This window comes from Mesoplodon mirus (genome assembly GCF_964341445.2).
Source record: "Mesoplodon mirus genome assembly, chromosome: 12".
Lineage (NCBI taxonomy): Eukaryota > Metazoa > Chordata > Mammalia > Artiodactyla > Ziphiidae > Mesoplodon > Mesoplodon mirus.
This window is the reverse complement of record NC_138988.1, coordinates 93,141,161-93,154,776: the sequence shown is the minus strand read 5'-3', so window position 1 is coordinate 93,154,776 and position 13,616 is coordinate 93,141,161. Positions and strand designations below refer to the sequence as shown.

At 43.1% G+C, this 13,616-nt stretch overlaps 1 protein-coding gene across 2 annotated transcripts; it reads left to right on the top strand.

Moving 5' to 3' along the window:
- The first annotated feature begins 239 nt into the window (after positions 1-239).
- RBM24 (RNA binding motif protein 24) lies at positions 240-12,802 on the top strand. 2 transcript variants are annotated; one of them, XM_082638462.1, is made up of 4 exons: positions 240-982; positions 2,101-2,224; positions 3,671-3,725; positions 10,684-12,802. In XM_082638462.1, exons 1-4 carry the CDS (start codon positions 815-817, stop codon positions 11,045-11,047), a joined length of 711 nt encoding a protein of 236 aa, XP_082494588.1. In that variant the 5' UTR covers positions 240-814; the 3' UTR covers positions 11,048-12,802. The 2 variants fall into 2 exon arrangements, with proteins under 2 accessions (XP_082494588.1, XP_082494589.1); XM_082638463.1 differs by lacking the exon at positions 240-982 and adding an exon at positions 1,166-1,641.
- Positions 12,803-13,616: the final 814 nt, after the last annotated feature.

Here is a 13,616-nt window from a genome sequence, read left to right as displayed (position 1 = left end):
AGCCCTCCCCAGCCCTACCCCAGCGCCGGCTCCAGTGCCCGAGGCCGGCGGCCCAGCGCCGCGCCGCGCTGGGAGAGAAGCAGCTGTTCCCAACAGCTGGGGGGCGGCGAGGCAGGGCGCCCCAGGTGCGGCCGCGGCCAATCGCAGGCGTCCGGCCCGCCCCCTCCCCAGCCAGGCGCCGACCCCCGGCCAGCGGGGGAAGGGAGCAGAGAGGGGGAGAGCCGTCCTCGCCACTTGTCTTCCAGCTTCCGCGGCGGGAGGGACGGAACCCGAGCCGAAGCGCGCGGAGTCCCCCGCCCTGGGCCCGCCGCCGCGCCCCCCGCCCGCCCACCTCCGCGCCCGGACGCTCTCACCGCCGACCCTCCCCGCGCCGCACCCGAGACACCTACCTAATTTCTAGGGAAGAAAAATCTACCTCTAAACGCACCCAGTTCTTCGCTTGAGGACCACCCTCCCTTTTCAGCTTTGGCCTCCCCGCCGGGTGAGTGGAAACCGTTTGCACATCCTACAGAACCGGAGCCTAACCCAGACGATCCGGAGAATTTGTACCGTGACCGGCAGGGGGGGCGGGAGGAGAGAGCGAAGTCAGGTCTCCGGGGCTGCTGGCGACTTCGGCAGCCGCGCGCCTCGCGCCCTCGGCCGACCCCGGCCGCTCGCCCCCGCCTCGCCACCACCCTCGCCCCCGGGCTCGCCCGCAGCCCCCGGCGGCCGCGCAAGAGTGCGGGAGACGCGGAGCCGGAGGAGGAGGCGCAGCCGCTGCCCCAGCCGCAGCCGCAGCCGCAGCCGGAGCCCGAGCCGCGGGGCGGGCGCGAAGATGCACACGACCCAGAAGGACACGACGTACACCAAGATCTTCGTCGGGGGGCTGCCCTACCACACCACGGACGCCAGCCTGCGCAAGTACTTCGAGGTCTTCGGCGAGATCGAGGAGGCGGTGGTCATCACCGACCGGCAGACGGGCAAGTCCCGGGGCTATGGATTTGTAAGTTGCGCGGATGGGGATGGTGGTGGAGGGGGCGATAAAGAGCTCGGCGGGGAAACAGAGGACCACGGGGTCGGGGAGGGACAGAGTGGCGCTTGGCCCGAGGGGTCGGAGTTGGGAGTGAGGGGCTCGGCGTGGCCGCGCGAGGACCCCAGCGGACGTGACCGGCGCTGCCTCTTCGCTCCCGGCTGAACTGAAAGTTTGCGCGCGGTGGAGCTGGGGAGGGAGGGCCGGCGCCTGCCTCGCGGGGTTCCGAGGGGACCGAGAGCTCTGCGGTGTCGGGGGACAGGCGGAGCAGGGGTGGAGGGAGAGAACTGTGATGACTGCCGGATTTGGGGGTGCGGAGGTCTGGGAGGGAGGGGCCGTAGCCCCTTCGAATTGCACTCCCGGGTTGGAGGCCGGTCGTTAAGCGCGCTGTTGCTTTGTAAAAATGCGTGTGTCTTCCTGGCATTCCGGCTGGGGCAGGGAGGGGACACCCCAGGAGGTCTAGGGCTTTTCTTCTTATGCCACCCCTCCCCACCCCTTTTTTAATTGCAAAGATTAGTTCTTTTAAAAGATGAACCTCTGGCTCTTTCTTTGCCGAAATGAAAGAGAGCATAGTAACCTTCCTGGAGATTTCAGCGAGCAAATTCAGCTGCTGAGAAGCCGGGAGCCCCAGGGTAGGACAATAGCTATTGTCGCTGGGGAGTGTTTGCGGGGTTGGGAACACCGGCCGGATGTGAGGCTAGTCTTTCTTTAAAGCAAACAGTGCCTCTCAGACCGGGTAGGGACCTGGGGAATGGTCGGCGGAGGGGGAATCTGGCGGAGTTCTAAGACAGAATTCAGGCTTCCAAATCTCTGCTAGGCCCTACTAGCACCCTTAGAACTTTGGGGGGTGAGAGGGCCGTGTTTCTTTCTTTCCTCCTTTCTGTTTTCTTCTTTTGTTTTGTTTTGTTTTGTTTTGGGTGGAGGATCAAGGGATAAGTTCCAGCCCCCTCCCCCAAAAAAAGAAAGAAAAAGTTTAAGACCCCCCGCCCCTCAGTTTTATTAACACGAATGACTTCTCCAGTGCGATTGTTGGTTTCTTCAGGGGTTGATTTAGAGCTTTGTGTGTATGTCTGTGTGTGTATGTTGCTAAGGTCACCATGGCTGACCGGGCTGCTGCCGAAAGAGCCTGCAAGGATCCCAACCCCATCATTGATGGCAGGAAGGCCAATGTGAATCTGGCATACTTGGGAGCAAAACCAAGGATCATGCAACCAGGTGAGCAATGTCCCTCGACGCCCCACCCCCAACTAGAGACCCCCGCTACTTCTGAATAGAATGAATCCCTGATTGGGAAGACACTAGTTCCCTGAGAATCTGTAGATGTTTAGTAAAGGTGAGCTGTGGTTGGTTATTCTACCAAGGCATTAAAGGTAGATGAGAGTTGTAAACACTCCTTTCCTGAATTGAAATGTACCTATGGGCAAAAAATAGATCTTGGGGGTCAGTTCAGTTTGCACACACCCAGGCTTGAGCTTGACTCATCTGTTTCCTATATACAATCATAGTTCACTCTCCACTTTCTGGTTTTTAGCCACTTGTAGATCATTCACATGTGGATGCTATGGGCCAAATGTGTCAACTCCAGCTGGTTATACTTCTTAGTGTTGTCTCTCCTTTTGCCACCCGTTGCCCTGTGTTCAGAGCGGGCAATTCAACTGGAACACTGAGCCAAGAGAAGCATAGGGGTGGTGGTGCCTGGCTGGTAAATGTTCAAAATAAAGTCCCAGAATATATTAGAAATGAAAGAGGATGAAGAGATTTCATGCACTCCAGGACTCTTTTGTCACAGATGAAGAAACTGATGCAGAGATGAGAAAGGGTTTACTCCAAAGTCACATAGCTATTTGTTACCAAAAGGGAGAGAATTTTGTTTATGTGAAAACATGACCTCTTGAATGGTTTACAACACTGCCCTTTGCACGAGCACAAATAATTGTGAATCGACTCTTGAACAAATGTAATCTTTTTCTTGGGCATGCAACTTTGATTAAGTCGTGTGCTCTTCATTCTTAAGTCTGTGCATCTGAAATTTTGGAAACAGGTGGACACTTCAATGCAAACAGATTTACTAGGAAACTAGGTTGTCAAGAAAGGGAGTGCATGTGCAAATATTTGTGAGCATTAAAAAACATGTATTTGTCTAATACAGTGTGTGTGTGTGTGTGTGTGTGTGTACGCTATCCAGAAAAGAAAGAAGAGTTTGTTTTGTGAATTTTTAATACTATAATCTGTAAAATCCAGAATCTTACAAAGCATTGTCCAAAGCATTCCAGAATGTTCCAAATTAAAAAGGCTTTTTTATAGATCATGATTCAGAATTGTAGGAAGATTTGTGACATGTAACTTCATTATCAAGTCCTATTGTTCTTGGTTTCATTCCACAAGAACTTTCTCTATGTCTGATTTTCTAAGGTCTTATTCGGTGTCTGTCAACTAAACTTTGCAGATCATTTTTAGTTTCCACTTGTAGCTTACTAAAATTTTTATTTAGATCAACAATAACATTAATAAAATGACTTTCAAAATATGTATTATATTTTCTCTAAAGTATTAAAAGAATGATTACCTCTTCTAAGTGAAAGGTGTGATTGCATTTTATATGTAGAAGTAATAAATGCCTAACCATGCACAAATAGAGAATGTGGTATGTTTTATTGTTAGGTTTTGCCTTTGGTGTTCAACAGCTTCATCCTGCCCTTATACAAAGACCTTTTGGGTAAGTCAATTAATCAGGCCCTCCTAAGTTTCAATATGGATATCATTTGTTAACCTGCCTCTTTTTTATATCCAGATAAGACCACCGTGTCACAGATTGTTCCCGGTTATACATATTTATATATGTTTGTGTATTTTGAATGCTGATAAAATAAATATTTTTAGATGAGTCAAGTTATCTGACCAAGTATGCAGCCTCCAAAACAGACACATTTGAGCTCATGATTAACAAAACAAAACAAAACAAAAATACCAGGTATGACTTGTGTACCAGACGATTGTGTCCCAACACCATTACTACTGTTCAACTTGACTCAATTGTATTTATCTCTTTCTAACCTGACAGGGCTCGTATACAGTTAAGCTAACTGATCAGAAGGATACGATGATAAGAGGTGGAATAGTTCTGTTTGGAATTAAACTCTGTAACCAGTAGACTCAGACACACAAGCTCAGATGGTGATTAACGATGCATGGATGTTGCTGTTGTTGTTTTATTTTTCACAATAGTCAATAGACCTCCGTGTGCTTTATTTTATTTATTACAGTAATGAAGTGGTGTTGATAGCTAAACTGTGTGCTTCTTTACTTAATTGAAAAGAGCTGTAGTGAAAGTGTTTTCTTTTCCTCGGGGAAGGGGCTCTTTGTGTTTTTGGTTTTGGTGGTGGTGTTGACGGGTGTTGACTTTTGACTTTGCCATGGGAAGCAAAGGGCCCTTTTATTCCTTGCTTTTAAGCTGTAGCCTGTGACTTCCATTTAACCACATTTTTGTAGTGAGTGCTAAATGGTGTGATTTCCCTCTGTAAGAATACAGATTCATCGCTTGCATGTCCTAAGTTTCTGTTTTACTGGGGTGTTTTTCTGGGAATGGGGTTCTTTCTTTGGCAATGTATATCCACTTCTAGGCCTTCTAATGTAAAGGTTCAACAACTCTCATCAGATTTCATTAACACTGGCCAGTTTTTTGAGTAGAGTAGCACTAACTTTCACCTTTCAGACCTGACTCAGGTGAACAGCCTGCTTATATTTGTGTTCTGTGGGTTCTGTGATTACCAGCTTTCCTCATCCAAGCTCCCCCATTTCCCTTCCATTCAGACACGATATGAGTGGGAGATCCCCACCTACCTCAATTTATTCCGAATACCTAGGGTCTGTTTTGGCTGTTTTCTACCTGATCAACATGGTTGTAACTCTAATGCCAAAGATTTACACTCTCTTTTTAAACATTCTAACTGTTTAGAAGTGTTTCATCCTCAACAATAGTTTCTTCTCTAGCTTAGCACCTGTACATCTACATGTGTAACCTGGAAGGTTGGAGTCTACCTACAAAGATAGATGTCTACCTTATGTGTCTCCAAGAATAGATCCAAAAAAGTAATAATAATTTGACTTGGAAGAGTCAAGTTATATTTTCCACAAACACCTTCTTTATAACCTTCCCTTTACCATATCGAGATCTCACTTACTGACAACCCTTACTTTTTTTTAAACCGTAGAAGAGTCTTCTGTCCAATATGATTAGAAAGGGCCTTCGTTTACCCATAACAATCTATCAATGCCCCATCCAAACCATTAGGGATACTGATGATAAACTGTGGGTTGATGGGTTCAGCTCCCCCTCTCATTGGTCTAGACTATGCTTAAGGTAGAATTGGGGATGAGAACATACATCTTAAGAAGTGATGGTGAACTTAGTCATGATCTCACATTAATAATCTTGAGACAGTTGTTAATACAGCTAAATTGATCAACCAGTATAAGCATATGAGTATTTTTCTCTGTGCTAATGGATGGTACAAAATACGGAGATTGCACTTTAGTTTGGGGAGCCAAACTAACACAAACGAATCAGGAACTATTAATTGCTAAATTACTTGGTATTATTTTAAGTACAAAAGGAATTCAGAAGAGTAAGAAAATAGGTGAGTTGGAGGAGTTGGACAAGGCTTTGTGAGGACTGGAACTAGACTTGGACCAGTGGGTAGGTCCTGGACAGGTAAAAGGAAGACGGGACATGTCTAAAGGGTGTAAGATGAGGGGAGCATCGGCAAAGGCAAAGAGGAGGAAAGACTCAGTGCATGGAGAAACCAGACTCTTATGGAGGGTCTTGAGAGCTAGAATAGAAATTTGGACTGGCTGTGGTAGTCCTTACAGATTCTTGAGAAAGAAAGTAGTACAAGGGCAATAACAACCAGAATAAGATGTGTCATATGGAAATTTTAAATGAAGCATATTTTGATAGTAACCTTTGGTTTTTCATCCCTTCTAATATTAGCTGTCTTTATAAAGGATGGTGATTATTACTGTTTGCATAAATTGTTTGAACTTGAGATTCTTATTAGAAATAGATAGCATTCCAAATAGACCAAGCAAGGCTTCTCTTTCTTTTTTAAGGGATTCTTAACACTGCTCTAATTCCCGGAGTCTGTACCTAACAAATCACACCTGGTCATCCTAAATTCTATTTGAATGCCACATGTTCTTATTTTTAGGCCTGGAAAGAAGCTTGAGAATTTTTAATCTTACTTGACTTGTTTGAAATTCTAGGAACTATTTTTTTATATGGTCTTTAAATGGCCCCCAGATTACTCTGGGCCTTTAAAGAGAAAAACCTTGGCCTGAAGGAATTTCTGATGTAACACAGTGGGCAGATGTACAGAAATTTGTGGATTTGATAAACAATATCTTATAAATATTTTATATTTGAAAGAATCATTTTCTTATTGAAACGTTGGAGAGGAGAGCCTATGGATCTGTGAGTAGAAAACTCTGGGCTAGTTTTGATCATGTTGAAATACACTTAAATATTTACTTAGTAAATATTTAGCACTTAGCACTTAGTACTTAGCACTTAGTACTCCTTTAAGTGCTAAGTTTAAAGGAGTACTCCTTTAAGTGCTAAACTTAGCACTTAGTACTCCTTTAAGTGCTAAGTTTTACTCTAGTTGTGTTAACGCATAATAAGTATTATACTGTCCACTAAGTGGAGCAGAAGGGACAGTAATTAACGTTAACTGTACACCTGCTACTTGCCTGGTACTGATAAGGGATTTACATAAATTATATAATTTAATTATCACAGTAATTATTTGATGAAGGCACTGTTAATGTCCTTTCCGTGGGTGAAAAATTGAGATGCAGAGAGGTTAACTAACTTCCCTCAGGGACTACTAAGTGATAGAGTCTGGTTCTAGGTTCCAAATCATGGCCTCCAAAGCCATGTTCTTTCCTCTGTGTCAAGCTGTAGTCTGAAAGACACAACTCGGCTCTCTCTTATAATCTAGTAAGAAAACTGAGAAGCGCCCAGAAGGGCTGTCTATATGGCTTCAGATAAGGCAGAGAGACATGAAGTTGGTGGGATCCAGGAAGTCTTCATGAAAGAGGTAGAAGTTGACCTAGATTTTAAGCTATGATGGAGGATAGGGAACTCTTGCAATGAATACATTCCTCACTGTTGGCTCTTCACATAGATAATTTTATTTAATGCACAGCAATTCAGGGTTGGAAATACTAGGATTGGAAATATTAGGTTCATTTCACTTATGAGAAATATATGAGACTAAAAAGGTGAAGCCAATTCCTGAAGGCTTTACACGTGGCGAGTGGTAGAGCTAGGGTAGATAGGCTTGCGATTTCAACAGGTAGAGATGGAGTGAGGATTGGCATCCCTGACAGAGGGATGTGGCGAGCGAAGGTGAAGCTCTGGGTGTGTGTGGTGTGTCCAGGAAACATTGAGGAGCCCAGCTGACCTGGGTTCAAGGAAAGGTGAGAAGAAATACTGGAAAAAGTATTTTGGAGCCAGAAGTATAAAAGGCCTGGCATGCTGAAGTTTAAGAAGTTTGCACTTAGTTTGGTAGGATGTTAGGGACCTAGGTTACTTTAAACAAGTGAATGAAATGCAGCCTGTGTCAGCAGTTTATGTGATAGGTTGAAAGAGGAAACTCTTTAGGATGTCAAAAGTCACAGAGAGATGCCAGAGGGAACTGAAGAGATAGGAAGAAAAGGAAAACATAGTAAATTTTCTTTGAAAGTTGTCCGAAGTGTCAGCTTTGCTCTTGTGCTTTTATTTCTGCTAGGCATTTACATTCTATGATTCACTGAGGGAAAGGATGTTGGTAGCTCTCTAGCAGGAGGGAGATTCCCAAATTGCCTTAATGGGTTCTGCAGGCTATTAAAAGAGCTCCTAATACAGGAATTGCTTCAGAAGTGCCACCTCACCCTTTAGTCCGATTCTGCCTGCCTTCTGAACTATTTTAGTCTCTCCGTGCTCTTCTGGATTCTCCTTTCCCTAAGCCTTAAAAACTCTAGGGTTTCATTTGCCTGCTAGATAGCTTCCTAACCCTTGCCAGACTTCATGTAGTTTTCTGATATTCTAAGAAACTTTGTACTCATTGGTTGGCATTTTCAAGTGAAAATTATTAATGTAAAATAAACGCAGAGACAAGAGTCCTGTAAGCAACGCTGCCTGTGTATCATTTAAAGCATTCTTCACACACACACACACACACACTTTTATCCTGCCTTTTCGTAGGCTAAACTTATTTTCAGTTACCACCTTTATTTAGAGATACAAGCCTAGCAACTATCGTGTTGTCCTTGGAACTTTGGGAGCACAGGGGTTAATGTTTCAGTATCAGTGAGATTCATACTGGCTGGCCTTTGGAGCTGATAGATGTTTTACTTTGGCCTTATAAAGACATTTTACCCGCTGGAAACCCTTGTCGCATGACAGGATCAAAAATAGCCCGGCTGCAGCCCCTGCTGTCCATCACCACATGTAAACTGGCATGAGTAAGGCTTTCTTATCCGTGTCTGCACATCGTGGACACGGCGGCCTCCAGGGACGGTGTTTCATAAAGCCACACCTGTCGCTCTGAACGAGCCAGTCACCTGACCTGCAGAGAAGTTCTGAGTGTGTGCATGACCACGCGTCTGGTTTCTGACAAGCAATTAAGAACATCTCTAAGTGTCCTCAGAAACACTTGATGACGTCGTTTCTCCTGGCACTGGGAAAGATCTACAAGTCTAGTAAAATTGAGTGTATTTTTATCATTGGGGTCAAAGTTCACTACCCTCTGTGATAAATTCATCTTTTCCATGGATGTTGGTTAATGAGTGCTTTCAGTAAAACTCTGAAAAGGCAAAGCAAAATTTATGTTTTCATAATCTAAATATGAAGTTTTCTGTTTTGAGTTCTTTAAAATTCGAAGATTGTTACTTGTGCTTGTACTTCTTGTAAGCTGCTTTTGGCAACAACCAGATGGCATTATGGTGTCATATTTTTAGAAACATAGGGGGTTTTGATGGAGATTATTCTAAAGAAGGATGAAAATAAATCAGATATTCAAGGTAGCGTTTTAACTGGGCAGTTATGAATCGCAAGAGTGAGAACTGAGATGCATGGTTTTTTAAAATACCTCTTGTGATTTCTTTTTTTTTTTTTAACAAAATTAACTTTTAAGTAAGGCCATTGGAGTGTGTCTTTTTTTTTTTTTTTTTTTTTTTTTTCTTTTTGCGGTATGCGGGCCTCTCACTGTTGTGGCCTCTCCCGCTGCGGAGCACAGGCTCCGGACGCGCAGGCCTAGCGGCCATGGCTCACGGGCCCAGCCGCTCCGCGGCATATGGGATCCTCCCAGACCGGGGCATGAACCCGTATCCCCTGCATCGGCAGGCGGACTCTCAACCACTGCGCCACCAGGGAGGCCCTGGAGTGTGTCTTGTATGTGACCTCTGAATGTATCATTTTAAAAGGTATGCAATTTTGTTTCACTTTCTAGAACTTTTGCAGGATAATACACCATAATAGAATTGATTTGTATAAAATATCCACCAGTAAGGAAGATTTAAAACAGATATGCTAATAAATCTATTTCTGTTGAGTTAGAGGATAAAACAAGACTTAGTAGATTCTCAAAAAAAAAGTTTCCTTACTCTTATTATGTAATCCTTTTAAGTTGATATTAATTTTAGAAATATTTAGTTGTGTTTCCCTGACCCTACCTTTTCCCTCAACCTCATCATTTCCCCAAAACCCCTTCTGTCTGTCTTGCATAGAGATAAACAAGCTGGCTGACCTTCAGTTGCCTGATAGTCAAACAGGTTTGATTGACCCTTGTGTCTTTATGAATTTAATGGAGAAAAAGAAAGAAAGAAAGACCAAAAGCGTGCTGCACATCTCTTTGGGAATCACTGCCATGAATGTTAATAGCATTTCTGTAGCTTCCCACAACAGCCTCTTGTGATAGAGTGAGCTGCACTACAGTTCGTTTGAGAAGTGTGATTCTGCTGTGTTTACCACACTTGTGATCTTTTAAACTCCTTTTTTATTTTGGCGCCTGCTTCTCTTTTCATTATTATTATCTTTAATAAGGGTGACTGAGGTTGCAGAGAGATTAATGTGTGCTGAGTCTGCATAGCAATTTCCAGTAGGGTTGCCATGATAATAAACATACGGCTTTTGTTGAAATTTACTGTAGTTTTTGAGAAACCGGCCATCACCCTTATGGAATTGAACGATCACAGATTCCCTCTGGATTCCTGGTTTCACGGTTAAGAATCTTTCTATTGTCTAAACCGTTTCTGTTGAACGAACTCACCACAAAATTTTCTCAAGTCTTAACTCAATTCAGCATTTATTAAATACCTCCTCTGTGCGAGGCCCTCCTGAAACTTGATTTATTTTTCCAAACTTTGGCTCCATGCCATTTCTTGGTTCCAAAATGATCCCGAATCAAAATTCTGGCAGGGAAGGTATCCTGTTTTCGTTGTTGAATTCCTTCTGGGGCACTCCATGATTTGGGCTCCCGCCAGAGTACTTTCACAGGTGACTGGCAAGTCGATATTGTGGCAACCCTATGCTCATAATAACCACTAAATTTGAGTTTGGTCTGATCTCGGAAGAAGCCATGCTCCAGACAGGAGGCAACTCCTGCCTGACTCTGTTTTCCGTTTCTCGACAGGATACCTGCCCACTATGTCTATCCCCAGGCTTTTGTGCAGCCTGGAGTGGTCATCCCGCACGTCCAGCCGACCGCAGCGGCCGCCTCCACCGCACCTTACATTGACTACACGGGAGCCGCGTACGCACAGTACTCGGCGGCCGCCGCCGCTGCCGCCGCCGCCGCCGCCTACGACCAGTACCCGTACGCAGCCTCCCCGGCTGCCGCGGGCTACGTCACGGCCGGGGGCTACGGCTACGCGGTGCAGCAGCCAATCACCGCCGCCGCACCTGGGACCGCGGCCGCGGCCGCCGCCGCAGCTGCCGCCGCCGCTGCCTTTGGCCAGTATCAGCCTCAGCAGCTGCAAACAGACCGGATGCAATAGGCCAGAACCTGATCAAAGTCGAGTTGTTTCCTCTTTCCCTCCCGATTTCCCAATTTTCAGTAGCTAATAAGAGTTAACATTGACTTAACAGCTTTAAAAAAAAAAAAAACTATGCTATTGTGAAGCAGAATTATGATGATTATTATTTTTAATACTCCAGTAGTAGTTCTAGACGTGAAAGAGATGAGAATGAGGGGGGGAGTGGGCACAGTTTTGGAAATCAATCCCAAAGAGCCTGAGTAAGTAAAAGGCCGCGACGAAACGGTGGCAGGAGGTACAATGGAACTTCACTTTTATAACGGGATTTTTACTTTTGCTCTTTTTATAGTATCAGGGAAGCAAACTGCCTTTTACCAGTTAGAAAATGCTATTTGAATCTAGTTGAACCAGGGAATACAGAGTGAGCAATATGTAGCTTGAATTACATTTAAAAGCAGATTTTAAAAAAAAATGGTGAAAGCACTGATTGTCAGTTTTAGCAGTCACTATGGCCTAGAGAACTTTTTCAAGAAGGTAATGTTCTTACTCTCAAAAATGGGCATCGAACAATCAATCTAGGAGCATGGCAGTGGGTGAAATGGTGGACAGGCACCAAAGCTATTTTCTCATCTACCCAGTGGATGAGTGGGACTGTGAAACAAGTGATGTGGAATGAATGGGTGCAACAGCTGTACAGACAATCAATTACACACACAGTTCTGGAAAGAACACATCACTTGTGCTTGTTTGATGAGCTTGTCACATTCTAATCCCTCTCCCCATCCTGTTTCAATTTTGGGAAACTTGTATCTGCTGGTGTCAGCAATTCTGATTCTGAAATAGGATCAGGCTTTTACTACAACAGCCTTCTCTTTCTATTTATTGTGTCGACTCGTGGCTTATGATTAAAGGCGGGCAAAGTTTGCAGACTCTAAACCCTTAAGAACTGTCTTAAGGACATTTATTTTTTTCCCTTTTTAAATAATTTTACACTTTTTAGTATCTATTTCAGAGTCATATTTAAAACTATTTATTAGTGAATACAGTACATGAGACAACAAGGTTACTGAGATTACAATTCTTCAACAATTAATGATAATGTGGTTTATACTGTGCCTTAATAGTAATGCTATTTAAGATATTTATTTTTAAGTTTTACTATGCTGCACTCTAAAGAAAGGAACTTTAGATGTGACACTGTAAAATTATGTATTCATCTCATGGCATAAATTATTTAGTAGGTCTAGATGTAGCATATTAAATATTAACCTATTCAACTAAAGATGTTGACTTGGATTTATTTAAGTTCATATGTGCACTGTATAAGAGAGTACTCTTACATTAACACATTTTAGTTTATTTTAGTTTTTAGGGTTTTTTTTTTTAACAGGACCTATTGCTAGTTTCATGCTTCCTTCTCTGATTTTTGCTCGTGTAGCTCTCATTTATTGGTACTTCATTAGTTTAACACTCTTCTTATGTAGTTTATGTAGTTTTTAAATGCTGCTTTACATTTTTCTTCTAAAACTGCAATACTTGCAATTTTTATTCTTAAAGTAAATTGAATACTATTTTACACTGTATTGGATTTTTATACTTGAACAATTTCATACAAGGGAAGACAGGTTAGCATTTTTATGGACTTTCTCCATTATCACTGGATTTACTTTAAGTATTCCCATACTAGACAGTGTTATGTAATGTAGACATGACTCTCCTGTGCAAATTATTTATTCATTGTGTATATTGCTTTATAACATTTCAGATCTTCTAATCTATTCACTTGTATTAAATATAATTTTTAAAAACTTTTGTTGCATTGGTTGTTTCTAATTTTGTTGTAAAAGTGGAATGATTTCTCCCTTTAACTAGAAGTAATGGCTGTGATTTACAGGTAACATTTTCAGTGAGCAGAAAGCTTCCCAGATGCCCTGCTTTTATACCTTTTAAGTAAATTTCATTAACTCAGTATCTGCCTTACATTTAGCAAATGATATAGGTCCTCCCCCTATAGTGAACCCTAAAGGACGATTCATGGCAGTGATACTTGGTTACCTGAAGGTTGCTTGGAAGGAGTGGGCTGTAGAGGGGAACAGTCAGCTCGAAGCTGGAGTAGCACAGTGATGCTGGGATCAGGTAAACTGACGTTTGGTGCTAGCCTGTACCAGGTACTAGCAATGTGAATGGAACACATTGCTTTTTGTAGTTCACTTTTGGGGTGAGGTTTTTATTAATTTCTTGCCTATAATGTTGGACGGTACTACCTATCTTACATGGTTATTTAAGTATTAAAGTATATCAACTACTTGGCACAGTCAAATATATTACTATTTATCTAGATAAATGATTACTGGTAGCACTTGTTGTAATGTCCTATAGTGAAAGCTAACCAAAGAGGAAGTCACCTCTTGGAATGTTTCTATTTTTTAATTTTTGTCCACAATGATGTGGCCATATCTAATAATGTGTGTCTTAGAACATCAAATGAATGACTGTCATATTGTCTTAAAGTATACATGTTATGTTAATTATGGAATGGATTGTCTGTTGGTTCCTTGGTCTTAATATTTCCCAAATGCATGATATGATA